This window comes from Cajanus cajan, chromosome 5 (assembly GCF_000230855.2).
Source record: "Cajanus cajan strain Asha chromosome 5, NIPB_CcT2T_4, whole genome shotgun sequence".
Classification (NCBI taxonomy): domain Eukaryota; kingdom Viridiplantae; phylum Streptophyta; class Magnoliopsida; order Fabales; family Fabaceae; genus Cajanus; species Cajanus cajan.
Window position 1 is genome coordinate 17,521,914 of NC_138521.1, and position 14,240 is coordinate 17,536,153.

The window sequence follows — 14,240 nt, forward strand, 5'->3', positions numbered from 1 at the left end:
TAAACAATTATGTTGAGTCTTTTGCCTTAACAACCAACTTTCTGAAAGAAAATGCATAAGATGAGAATCATGCACACCTTGCCCTGTTTTCATGTGTGATGGATTGGTTTGAAACAGCACAACTGATTTTTATCGCAAATTATATTCGTTGTGCATGGTACTCGGAAAACAAGGTTGTAATGTTGTTGAAAAGTTTTACATGTTTCTATCTTGTTCTGAAATGACTCGTGGGCTGATCCTTTAAAACCAGACCCTGTCCTTTTGAAGTGTTGTAGCATTATACGTCCTTTTTCGAACCCAAATGGTCTCATAATTTTTAGAATTTACTGTGAACATTTTTGCGGGACTGGTTCTGTGAGAAAATATGTTGGACAGATGTAGTTGTTAAGGTTGTTTAAGCCCATTTGAGGTGTCTAAGTCTTGGTCCTTTGAGTGAAATGATTCCCGTTTTGTTACACCTTAGAGGCGCCTAGTACTGGCCTTGCCTAACTCCCTAACCATGTTTAAGCCTAGGGAAAGTATTGGATTTGGCCCTATGTGGTGGTTTGATTTGGAAGCCGAACAAGTAATTGATTTGAGATGAATTAGCTCATACTTTTTGGAGGTTTTGTATCCCCAAGTGTTAGCTCCCAATTGCAAGTGGTGTTACCCTATTTGGAGATTTGTATATTTTTATTGAATTTCCCCCATGAAATTGGTCGAGTATGAATATTAGTGGGGCAAGACAGTATCTTTCACTTGTATGTGAATGAATATATGTAACTTAGAGTTGCATGAGGCTTGATATTGTAATCTCCTCATGATTTGGTGTGTTGCTAATGAGCACATATTACTTGAGAAATGATGTCTAAGCTATCAGTGTTTCTAGCATGATTGCGATAAATATTGTGTGTATGAATTGTATGAATTATGCTGCTGGAAATGTGATATATGAATTTGTTTAGTGTTGCGCGTGGAATAGTAGCCTCGTGTAAATGTTACACTATGAATAATATTGTCTAGCTCCGTATGTTTATGGTGAATTAATTTACTATAAGTCTATAACATGATTCAATAGAGCGATTGACCCCAAAAGTGGAATAATGGGATTGTAGATAGTGGGATGACCACTGTTTTAATATTATATATATATATATAAAATAATTAAATAATTACTAATATACATATATATATATATATATATATATATATATATATATATATGTGCTAAAAAATAGAAAATAACTCTAAATTCATGCATTAATCATTTCTAATATCAAACAAAGGATAACATTAAATGTCTAGAAAACAAAGTGATAAAGCTCTAAGTAACTAAAAAAGAAAACATTAAAGTTCAATCTTCTTCCTCATCAAGATTAAAGTCTACTGTCTTTCAAATTCATCACTCACTATTAAAATTATATTTTTCCTCTACATCATTCTCTAAATTTTCTTCTTCCACTACTTTTATCACCCTCCCCTTTTCTCTCTAGAATGTAGATGTAATTGTTTTTGCCTTTTTCATTTGTGTTTGTGTCCTAGTGTATTTCAAAGGTTCACTAGTCCTAGTTGTCTTGGCAACATCTATAAAACTCAAAACATCATCATCAAAATCAACTCATTTTCAACATCATTTTCTTTCAAATCTCCCAACAATCATTCATTGTTATCATCAACATCATTTAAAAAAAATAGGATCAGTTACATCTCGACACTCAAAGCGTTTTAGAAGAGCTTGATTATATATTTAATAAAAATAAAGTCTTGAAGTTTTTGGTGCTTAAACTTACATCTATGTTTTGAGTGAATCTATAATAATTTAAAAACATTAAAGTTAGTCAAGTTTCTATTTTCGATGATAAACTCAAATTTAGATTGTTCATTTCAATTGCACATAAATACATTAAGTCATTAACTTAAATGTTCAAAGGTGTTCTAATTATGCTCGCAACCAAATGAGCTACAAGTTAAGCTTAGTACCTTAATGGCAAGAATTTGTAATTGTGTATTAGAGAAGAGACTAGAATAATAAATACTTTTATTATTCTTGTACTAATATTGTATATTTTCTGTTTTCTGTTAGTACTGCCAACTCATCAAGTTGGTTAGGTTTGTTAGCCCTATATATGTAACTGATATCCTTCAGATATCACCACTGTTATTTCTCTAATAATACACAAATTCTTCTCTGCCTACTCTCTCTCTTAATTCTCTGTTTCTTATTGATTTTCTATCTCTTATATGGTATCATCGTGAGCTCGGTACGATCCTAATTCCTTGTCTGGTTGATTGATTCGTGTGGCTTGCTTCGTGCGCCCTCCCTCACCTTGCGCGATTCTGCTATCCGCGCTTGTGATTCCTTCTGCGATTCTGTTTCTGCGCCCGTAATCTTGATTCTTCGTATGGCTTGCTTCCTGCGCACTTTTCTGGGTAACCCTGTCTTTCCTTGTGCTAATCCTGTTCGTAGTGTTTAATTTCTCTGTCTGGCCTCCGCTTCCGCAATGTCCAGCAATTCTGTTTCCCACACCTTCTCCCAATCCGTCACATGTAAACTGGATGAAAGAAATTTTATGACCTGGCAGCAACAAGTTACAGCTGTCATCCGTGCCCATGATCTTGAACGCTTTGTCGTCAACCCCAAAATTCCCTTGAAGTTCCTTACCCTTGAGGATCGTGATGCTAATCTTGTTAATCCGGAGTATACTGCCTGGGACCGCAAAGATTCGCTGTTGGTTTCTTGGCTTCTTGCAACCCTATCTGAATCCATCCAAGCCCGTGTTGTCTCGTGCCGTCATTCCTACCAGATTTGGGATTTAGTTTTTCAGCATTTTCAGTCCCTCACCAAGATCAAAGCCACGCAATTACGACTAGAGCTTCGCACCATCAAGAAAGGAACAAGATCTGTTTCTTATTGATTTTCTATCTCTTATATTGTGGTGTATACCTATACATCTTCAACCACTCAACTATAATGCATTTCATATACAATGCATTACTAATTTAATATTATTATTTAAATAAATTATCAAATAATCATATAATTTGTAAGTGAAGTTAATACTAAAAAACTTTCACACTTACCAATTGCCATTTAATCCTTGGTCTCACTATTGTAGGAGTGCCAAACCTACCTCTTGCCCTTATATACATTAGCAACTGAGTGTGAATGTTGTAGAGGCCATCCATCATTTCATCATCATCATCATCATCATCAATTCTTGAATTTCTATAAAAGAACTCAGGATTTAGATAATATATTGTTGCATGCAAAGGATGATGAAATTGACAATATCATCTTCCTTCAATAATTGCAAATATATTCATATATTTTTCTTCATTGTGATTGAAAAAGAAAGTTGAATTGCCTCTTTGGCCCTTTCCATAGCTTCATAAATGTAACTCATTGTCAATTTTTTTCTTCTCATTATCCACCAATCTCCACATAGTTACAATAGGCCCCATGACCTTTAAAGCATAAACAACATCGATCCAAAATGAAGGCATAAGAACAACATTCGTTGCTTTCTCTCCTTTAACTTCTTTGACTCCCTTTGAATGCAACCATTCGTTGGGGGTAAATATCCTCCTAAGATTTGTCTTTTGCTTATGCAATCATTACAAAGTGAGGAAGGTGGTAACAAATCTTGTAATTCCATGCCTCACTAATTCAGCCTTTTTTGTATACTTCCTCATGATGTCCAAAATCAAGGAATGATTGTAAATGTAATACGTAAGCTTGATGCCTCTTTGTGTTACTCTTTTAACTTTAAAGATTTTTCCAATATCATCTAGCATCAAGTTAAGACAATGAGCAACACATGGAGTCCAAAATAAATGTGGCCTTACGTTTTTTAAAATTTTACCTAAAAAGACCAGTAACAAAATAATTAAAATTAAAAGTTATAATCTTATGAGTATAAAATTATAAACTTCATTGAGGAACAATAGTGATTGATTCTGACTTGTCATAACATATTGCTTTCATTATCTATCACCACTTGAATAATATTTTTTTCCTCCAATTTTCTCAATAAAATTATTCAAAAGCTCAAACACTTTCTCACCAATCTTGGTATACTCAAAATCATCCACACTCTTCACAAACATTGTTCCCAATAAACAATTACCAAAAAAATTAATCAAAGTTCTATTTTTTCTATCCATCCAACCATTAGACATAATTGAGCATACATAGTTTACTCTCCTCTTCATGGCTTTTCAATAAGCCATTAGTGTATTCCAACTCCTTTTAAAGAATGGAACTCTCAATTCATGATAGCTTGTTGGCTTTAAATGGGAACCGTAGGTGCCAGTAGCTTGTTGGCTTTAAAGGAAGAGAATCTGTGATTAAGGTTCATGCAAACTAGATTGATTTGGGAAAAAAGCCAGGCAAAGAGATCAATTCAAATTTAAAGCAACCTATGATTAAGATTCTTCTTTAACTTCCTTTGGCCATTTGGGGCTTTGAGTATTTGCCCTGCCTCGATTGAGAATGAGAGTGAGGTGGAGGTGCAACTATGTGAGACGCATGACTGCGATTGCGAGCTATGTGTGCATCTCCTTTTAGATTTTTTGAACACCCTTATTGTTTAGCTGCATGTTGTATTTTATAACTTCAATGTATTTATTATTATTGATGTATGATGCACTTTATACTTGTGTTATTGATGCCATATATGACTTGTAAATGAATTAATAACAATGTATAATTGATGTAAATTAATACCATTATTAGTAAAAGTGTTTGATGCATATAAAAAAAAGGCAGAAATATTTGTATGTAGGCAAAAATAATTGAAGAAAGTTCTAATTAAATGAAAGAGTTTAAAGTTTTATGCAAAAAAAAATTGTTTCTAATTTTGAAATATTCAAGTTATGGCAAATTTCTTAAATAAATATGTTGAAATTATTAATGATGTGCAAAGAAAATAATGAAAGAGCATATATATACATTATAGATTAAGGTGTCATAATCCGTCTAAAATTATTTGATCTATTATGATTCGTATAAAAGTCTTATTCAACTGATTTTTTTTACACTTAATATTCAATAGAACATTATAAAAACAAATAATAGAATTTTGTTAAAGAGTAAGGCAACCATAATTTTTTCTTAGAAGATTAAAAGGAAGTATACAATATTTAAATGAAATGATTCCCGATATGCATAAGACCTTTATAGTGTGTTTGGCTGATGAATTTAAATGGAGTAATTCATTTATTTGAAGAATTTTAAATTCTTTGAGGTGAAATGCTTTGTTTGGAAGGAGGAATTTAAAATATGAGAAATTTTAAATTCTTACTTTCTTTGAAATTCTATTATTTCATGTTTTTAATTATTGAATATTTAAAATAATATTTTAAAAATTATTAAATATTATCTAATATTAAAATTTAAATTTATTAAATGTTTAAAAATTAACTAACATTTATTTTTTATAAAATTTAATTTAAAAATCTCAACATATAAATATATTTTCTAAATCAATTTTACCATGATGGAATTAAGTTATCATATCCAACCTAATAATTTAAAATTTAAGAAATTTGAATTTACATATCCAAACAAAATATTTTAAGAATGATAGAAATTGAAATCAAAGTAATTTAAATACCAAGAGTTTAAAATTTTTTAAATTTGTAAAATTCTTCATCCAAACACACCCTTAAATTCGGAACCATTAAAAGAAAACAACGTTAAGCACAAAATTAATGAAAACTTCATAGAAGAACATTGTCATAGCATACATTTTTTCTTCATAGGAAAAAAAAAAGAAAAAGATAAAAGACACCCACTTGTTGAAGATTATAGAAATACTGTTTATAGGCCCAACCAAACAGCACAACAATTTTCGATAATTATAAACTCCACATCATCTCCTTCATTTCTAAGTTGTCATATATAGGAAAATCAAATAAAAAATTATCTTATTATATCCTTTCATTAGGGAAGTGGTATGAATAAAAAAATTGTTCCTATAAAAGAAAAACTTCTAAAAAACAATTGAAAAGGTTGTATTTCTTTTTGATCCCCAATTATTTTCATTTTAATTTCAATTAATGAACTCTAAACTTTTATTTTCACTGTATTGCAATTTTCTAGCACGACCATGATAAAACTATAATAAAATTTTATTTTCACATATTAATATTTATATTTTATTTAATTTATTGTTTATTATTTTAAAAATTTATCAATTTAGTTTTTTTATATATAATAAAAATAATACTCACCACATAATTTGTCTTGTGCTTCGCACGAGTACACTCACTAGTATTGGTCTAATGCAAAATATATAGGACTCAAGAAACTAATAAAATACTTCTATTCCTAATTTTAAGCATCATAAAACAATTTATCAAGATCAAGAAAAGTAATTAAGTTAATTTATTTAAATAGTTTTGTCATAAATTTTAATTTTATTTCAAAGATATTTTAATTTTAAATAATTGTTATATTTAATCTTAGTTATAACAACAAATTAAGAATATAAAAGAAATTTTTCTTTTGAATATTTTTAAAAACCAATAATTGTTATTTATAATCAAGACGAAAAATTCAATGTTGCTTATAATTAGGATAAGAACTGATACTTCATAAAATGTTAAAACCTATATTATTTCATTTACGAAAAACGTTGAAAGGGAAATGCAGGGCAGAAAAATGTTAAAACTAGGGGAATACCTAGTTTCTGGCATTCAGACGCCCACCCCCAAATCTTCAATTATTAACAGTTGCTTTGTCAGAACAATGGGTCCGAAGACGTGAACTGATCAAAATTATAGCACCTAATGCTACTGAGTTCACAATTAACACTCAACAAAATTTATGGAAAATCCATGTAAAACTACAAAAAGGCAATTAGGTTTGGTCTCATGCACAAACTAAATCAGACCAAACAAGAAGCATGTGAGTTCTGAGTGTGCAATCGGAGGTGTAATTAGTACTATAAGAACATCACTCGCGTGTTGTTTGGGATAAAGGTTACCTTGAACAATAGGAAATATTAATTTACACTTCATAATATACTTAAATTCTTTCTGTATCAGAAGAAAGTAGGCCCATCTGCTCAGTAAGTTGGTCCATATGTTGAGATTTGTCCCATCCATTTTCCATTGGTTGAACTTCATTCTCCATGCATACTTCAGCACCATTCGTCTCGATCTCCTCTGACACAGGAGTTCGCACAATATCATCCCAAAAGTGAGGATTGTTAAACAAATCATCAATGTCTGTTTCAGGGGAAATACTATCAAAATCAATGGACAATGACCCATTCACTCCCAATGAAGTAGGATCTATATATCCGCCACTGCCTGTCTCAGGTGCCAAATAATTTTCTTCAGCAATATCAAGAATATTTCCTGCCACCATATCTGGTATTGGAGAGAGGTCTGGCATGATTTCATTTGTTTGAGTAACTGGTATAGCAGTTGCATTAGGTTCTCCAACCGAAACATTTATATTAGGGTACTGAGCTTTCGCAACTTCTTCACAGGGTGCAACTTGGGGGAAAGATGGAATCTCAGATTTTTCTGTTGAAAGGCCTTGTCCTTGAGTCCCTGTTGCAGATGGAACGTGACAAGATTGTGCTGCAGTCGGAGGGACTTCTTGAAGGGTTACTCCAGAAGTTCGGCTCAAAGAGTTTCCCATGTCCATTGCACTGGATGATGATGAATGATCACCAATCAAGTAATTATCAGGGCTATTACTGAAAGAGTCTAGTCGAGATGTATCCAATTTCATTATCTGCCTTAGCATTGCTTTTGCTGCTTCATTTACCAGAGGTTGATATTTAACAATTTGCCCATCAGAAGAAGCATTATGTTCCATTTCACCGATACCTTCCTGCTTAAGCCGACGTTTTTTGTTTGCCTCTGTTATGCGTCTATTACTATCATTTTGCTGTACAAATTGAGCTAAGAAACCAGGGCTCTGAACAGCCTTTGCAAGGAATGACATCATTTGTTGCTGCCGTTGCTCCATTCCCTGAAGCCGCTGAACCATTGTCTGCAGCTGGTTATCAGTAGCTTGTTGCTGCTGCCTCAATCTCACAAGCTCTTGCATGAGCACATTCTTATCTCTCTTGAGAATCTCAACCTCTTCCTCAAGTCCAAACTTCCCAACTTCTACACAAGCGCCAACCGAAGAACTCTGTCCATGGGATTGCTGTGCCTGCTGATGATTATGACCATGGGCAGGTTTTCGCCTAGTTATAAACTTGAGCAAGTGCTTTTGCCCCCTTAAAAATCCCTCATTTGCAAATTCCCAGCGATCTGGATCTACCTTCCTAAAACCCTGCTTAGTGATGAATTGTTATGGCTAAAGTGCAATAAAGCAAAATAATTCATTTAACTCAAATCAGCATCACATAGATTCCTCCATGGCCCATGACAGATTCACATTAACTGGGACTAGATTCTAGGCATAGTTGTTAATCCCACATTGAAGTGAGAAGCAGCCTACTTAAAGATTATGTATACATAATAAAATATTTAATTTTTATATTACATGTAGATTAATGCCCAAAAACCAAAATTAGCCAAAGTTAAAAGGCATGTTCATCACTAATAGTCAAAAGTCACAGTCACAGTCACATAGTTAACAAGTCACTAACAAATATCAAGGTGAACAACGGGAAAAAGTTCAACATCAAATCCATCATAACTTTAAGTCTCCAGGTGTCAAAAACAGAGGATAATGCCATGAGAAGTGATGTGTAAACTACACATATGAGAGGGGAAGAAACAGAACAGAGGTCTCAGCACACTGCACAAACCTGCAAAATCCTTGAGAACAGAGGTGGGACAGGACAGGAGTTGCTACAAAGAGCAAAGAAAACCAGTGGGTTGCTAAAGAATAGCAAGAAAATGACAGTAAATGATGGAAAGTGGTGAAATTCAAAACATAGCAGGATGCACAATAGACAACAATGCTTGCCTAACACATAGTGAAGTGCAAACCAAAAGGGGAAGTGCTTAAGAAACAGAGGGGCTACCAATGTTTCAAAAACCAGCTCGGATTGGCCGGTTGAACAGGTGAATTAGCTGGTCCAAGCCTCTTATATGATTGTTGATTACCCAGCTGGTTTTCAGGTTATACTAGTGAACTAGTAACTTAAACTAGGACCGGTATATCTTTTAATTTTTTTTCTTAATATTAAATTCTCCCCTCTCTTTGCATGCACACTTTCCAATTTTTAAGATTATTTTTTTCAATTTTTATTGGATTGGATCAGTTTATGAATAATTTTGAGCAACCACGTTAGCAGTAAAAGGGTGTTTAAGTGGAATAAAGTGTGCATATTAGGACAAACCGTCGACCACTACTATTATTACCTCGTACCTCTATGACTTTGGAAGCCCAGTGATAATATCCAAAGCAATCTCCTTCCAAATTTTTTTCCAGAATTGGCAGTGGTTGTAGTAAACCAGCAAGTGATAATGTTTTGTATTTGTCTCTAGTACACATCAGAGCCACAGTTAAAATCCAAAATATATTTTTCCATTTCCCACCAAAACAACTGCTTGCTAAACTTTGTAAGTTTAAGCGAACCCAGAGTGTCCTCCTGTCGCAGTGGAATCAGACTCCTGCAAGCATCGGGATCAAAGAAGAATTGTTGAACTTAAAAGATGAAAAAAGACCCTCCGCCAACAATAATTTGGTGGTCTGCTGCTGGGATCTGCTTCCAGGTTTGTTCTGCAATTGAACTAGTTGTGTCTGCAAGATTTTCCTCCTTCAGCTTGGAGAAATCATTCTAACAGCGATTCATGATATGAAACTAAACACAGTAGCAACATCTTTCCCTGATAAAGCATTTGTTGCCTTATTTTCTGGTCTTGTCTTGTATAAAACTTCAAATTGATGCCTCAACAGTTAGGACAGGCAATATTGTTGATCTGCAGAACTTATCCACCGGTGAATTTGTTTCAAGCTCATGATCAGTAAACACCTTTATGTTTCTTTCCAAGTTGATGACATCATGCTTAGGGGGTTAATCCAAAAGGAGCTAAGAGGAGTGGGTTAGGCCTTAAAGAAAAAAGCCCAAGCTCATGTTGAATTTCGAGTCACTTTTAGTATTCTACTTTCTCTTCTTTGTAAATATTTTTTATTGTAAATATTTCCTTAATTTTGACCTTGAATTTTTGGGACAAATAGGGTAGGAATTTATTTCCTTGTAATTTTCTTTTTAGGGGTGTATTTAGTATTTTAGGAGGGTGCAACTAATATTTTGCATGTGTTTATTGGGCTTGTTTGACCCAAGAGAGTAAAGAGTTATATCTCCATCATGGTGTATGAAAATTATGGCCTCACACACTCTCATTGGTTCACACATCACCCACCAAGTCACATGTTTCACACACTAGTCACACTTTTTGCATGCTTACTTCTTACCCCCCCCTTCCTTTATATTAACACACCACCATCACACCTTTCGCACCTTGCCATGTGGCAAACTCTTATTTTTTCTTTCTTTTAGATTTAGGATGTTGACATTTTAATCAGAGAAATTCAAATTTGAACTAGAGTTAATTGGCTTAAGTGTAAGTTAACCTAACCTTAGTTAGCTTAACTTGTACCACAAGCTACCAAACTTCATATATACATGTATTCATCCCCTATTTTCGTCACTTTGAGTGTTGAATGAGAATTGAATTTCCAAAATTTCCTCTTCAAAGTCTCTAGTTCTCTTCTTAGAGAATTTCTCCCCTTAAGAACTTTTATTAAGGAAATTTTCCTTGTGGCAAGTTCAACCTCTCTTGCTTATCTTCCACTTGGAAGTGCGCACCAAACACTCTTCCTCTCCCATATTTGTTTAATTGCTTTGACATTTGGAGCCATGGATGAAGGTCGAAAAAGCTAGGAGAAGCTATGGTGGATTTGACAATCATCTCCATAGGTTTTTCCATCACAAGCTGTAGTGCCTCCAATGTTGTACAGCTAGAAACCAATGCCATGATTTCTTTCTTGTGCACCAACATAGAGAAAGTTCATGGCAAAAAATTACCTTGCTAAAGAAAGCTATATGGGGTTTTGGTTTTCATAAGGACCACCGCAATGATCCATACTAATCTACAAACAGTCTAAAGTTAGTATCTACATGCTCATCTATGTTGATTATTATATCATAATTAGAAGAAACTCTCTCTAGTTCAAGAATTCATCTGAAAGTTGAATGATGCTTTTGATCTCAAACAACTTGGCAACTTGGATCATTTTCAGGGTATTGAATTTAAACACAAATTGAGAATCTATTCTTCTTACTCAAGCTAAGTATATTAGAGATCTTTTACAGAAGGCTTAAATGGACTCTACAAAAAGCATGTCAACTCCTCTTAAACCTAATCTCAAGTCGCCTAGTTTTGGCTTTGATTCTTTTGATGACCTTGTCTCTTACATATCCATAGTTGGGGCTCTTCAATATGTCACTATTACTCGTCCTGAAATTGAATATGTAAATAAGGTATGTCAATTATTGGCACAACCTTTAACATCTCATTGGAATGCAGTGAAGTGCATTTTAATGTATCTTAAAGGGACTATTGATTTTGGTCTTTATTTTGAACCAGCAACTACTACTGCTCCTCTAACTTTGCTCAAGGTTTCTCAAATATTGATTGGGCATCTGATATAGATGATGAAAGGTCTACATCAGATGCTTGCATATTGTTTGGACCCAATCTTATTTCTTGAGTGTAAAGAAAGCAAAATCTGTTGCAAGATACACTAGTGATGTAGAATACCTCAGTCTAGTATTGGCTACATTGAAGTTTTATGGGTTCAATCTTGGCTCAATGAGTTACAAATTTGGATTCCAACAACAATCATTTACTGTGACAATCGGAGTACCATTGCCTTGAGTCATAATCCAATTCATCATTCAATAACAGAATATGAAGCTTGATATATCCTTTGTCAAAGAAAGGGTTCTTAACAAGTCCTTGATTGTCTCGTATGTTCCAACTTAGGCTTTAGTTGCTAACTTCTCACTAAGCCACTTCCTAAGACTCAATTTTGTTATTTCAGCAACAAACTCAAGGTTTTGAGTTCCTCTCAACCCAAGTTTGTGGGGGAGTAATAAAGAGTTCTCCTTTTGTTGTAAGTTGAGTGGTTATTTGCCACATCAGCATAGTTAGCTAGACTGTTTGTTAACATTCCTATAAGTTGATTGGTTGTTGCCACAATAGCATAACTACTTGGCTTCTTCTATACTTTTTCCTTGTAACTATATATATAATATAATCTGATCTTTTTCATTGAAGAGACCAAAATATCAAAAATAACAAAATCAATTCTCTCTCCCCCTCTCTTTCTCTCTAGAAATTTCACAAGGAGACACTCACTGAATTTTTCCATATTCAAATCTCTAGTTGGTATTATAGTGGTATGATTTGCTTTGTGGTCCCCACAACCAGCCAAAGTCACCTCTCGCTTGAAACTACCATTTGCCACTAGTCACCAATGGGCTTATTCTAAGGCAATTTCAAGGGTAGGTGAGCCTTATCAAGCGCAACCTAATTGAAGTGATTTCTGGTGCAAATTTTGACCCACACGCTCTCTAGACCCATGTAGATCACACACTGGTCAGCTGCCATCGAAATGCCACCACATCACCATCAGTACTCTCACCAGAGCTTCCTCGGTCTATTTCAGGCATCAATTTGTCATTCTCATCTTGTTTGCTTTGTGGATTTGAACGTGGCACCTCCTTGTTTTTTATTTTGTACTCACATAGAACAAGGTGAACCATTTTTAGATCTAGAGAGATATAGAACATTAGTTGGGAAACTTATAGTGTGTTTGGATTTCAATTTGAGCAAGGTAAAAAGACATGCATTTTAATGCTCCCTATCACATACTTCTTCGTTTAGATGTCTAGGAATGTGTGTTGCCAACAAAACAAACACACTTATTTATCTCACAATTACAAGACTTGATATTTCTTTTGCAATTGGAGTTGTTAGTCAATTTATGTAGTTCACTAGAACATTCTTTTATAAAGCTATATTTTGGCAAATATTTTGACCAAGTCCTTGAGGGGAAATACCATTTCTTCATAAATGCTATGTGAAAGTTACATATCATTTATGCTTCATATCATCGCATTTAATCACTCCCTAGTCTCTAGGTTCCTTTGCAATGAACATAGACACATCTCCTCACAATATAGGACCAATCACGAACAAGTCCGAAGACATCTCACGAATAAACAAGTAATCATGTAACTCATAAGCATGAAAAATTTGAAGCAAAAAAGAAATAAGTTTCTCATAAGCTAAAAATTAGCTTATACATAAGCTTCTATGTAATTTGCTTTTAGAGAACTTACATAAGAGAGTTAAGTTTCTAGTAATTTACTTATGCACAAGCTAATTACCTTATGAGAAACATATTTCATTTTCCATTCCTATTTTTTCCTCCTAGAAATACTTGGGAAAAGTTAATTTAAACATGCCTATATAGCAAAGAGATGTTATGTTTCCTTAGACATTCCACCTCACTCACAAACAGAGATAAATAGACAACCATTGGGTGAAATTGAGAATCGCAAACAGCAAAAATAAAAGCATACATAGGTGTTCAACTGGCGAACGAAGCTGGAGAAGTTGTTGTGCTTGAAGTGTTTGGGCAAGAGGTCTCTGGCGAACTCCGGAGGGTTCCAAACCACGAAGCTGTTGTCCGTAGGGCTCCACGACACCACCGAGTCCGTCGAAGGATCGTCCACCATCTCGTACGTCTTGCTCAGGAACGGCGCCGGCGCGTTCGCGTTTGGAATCGGCGCCGGCGCCGGCGCTGCCGTCGACACTTCGCCGCTGCCGCTGCCGGCGCCGCCGGTGGCTCCATCCATAGCACAATTCTTTGTTTGCTTCGGAAACGAAATTAAGAAGAATGATTGGTTGGTTGGGATAAGTTTATTTGTAGCATGGGAGTGAGAGGGACGGAGTGCGGGTCATTGGTAGAGAAACTTAAACCCTAGTTGGAGGCTGGAGATGGCAATTATGAAGTATTATATAGTATGATAACAGATTCCTATCTGGGAGGGAGAGGGTCAGGATTCAAAATGGCCTTTTATTTATATCTGGGAGGAAATTACGACCGTACGATAGGAGCCGAGACAAGTCTCGGGGAAAGAAAAATGTCTCCGGATTTGAATTTGTAATTTCTTGGAAATTGAAAAAAAAAAAGTCAGTTTATATCGGTAAAAGAACAATTAATCTATACAAATTAAAAAAAATAATATTTTTATTAAATTCAACAC

General features: G+C 34.3%; 1 protein-coding gene across 1 annotated transcript; it reads right to left on the reverse strand.

Moving 5' to 3' along the window:
- Positions 1-6,750: 6,750 nt before the first annotated feature.
- On the reverse strand, positions 6,751-14,019 carry LOC109810802 (heat shock factor protein HSF8). Its single transcript, XM_020374365.3, has 2 exons — positions 13,554-14,019; positions 6,751-8,278 (listed from the first exon to the last, which is right to left on the reverse strand). The coding sequence occupies exons 1-2, from the start codon at positions 13,827-13,829 to the stop codon at positions 7,010-7,012; spliced, it is 1,545 nt and encodes a 514-aa protein (XP_020229954.1). The 5' UTR covers positions 13,830-14,019; the 3' UTR covers positions 6,751-7,009.
- Positions 14,020-14,240: the final 221 nt, after the last annotated feature.

Bases quoted from the DNA above. Each gene is read 5' to 3' on its own strand.
- LOC109810802 (XM_020374365.3), bottom strand. From the start codon at position 13,829: ATGGATGGAGCCACCGGCGGCGCCGGCAGCGGCAGCGGCGAAGTGTCG. The intron at 8,279-13,553 runs GTATGCTTTTAT...ATCACTAAGCAG, and splicing joins TTCGCCAGTTGAACACCTAT to GGTTTTAGGAAGGTAGATCC.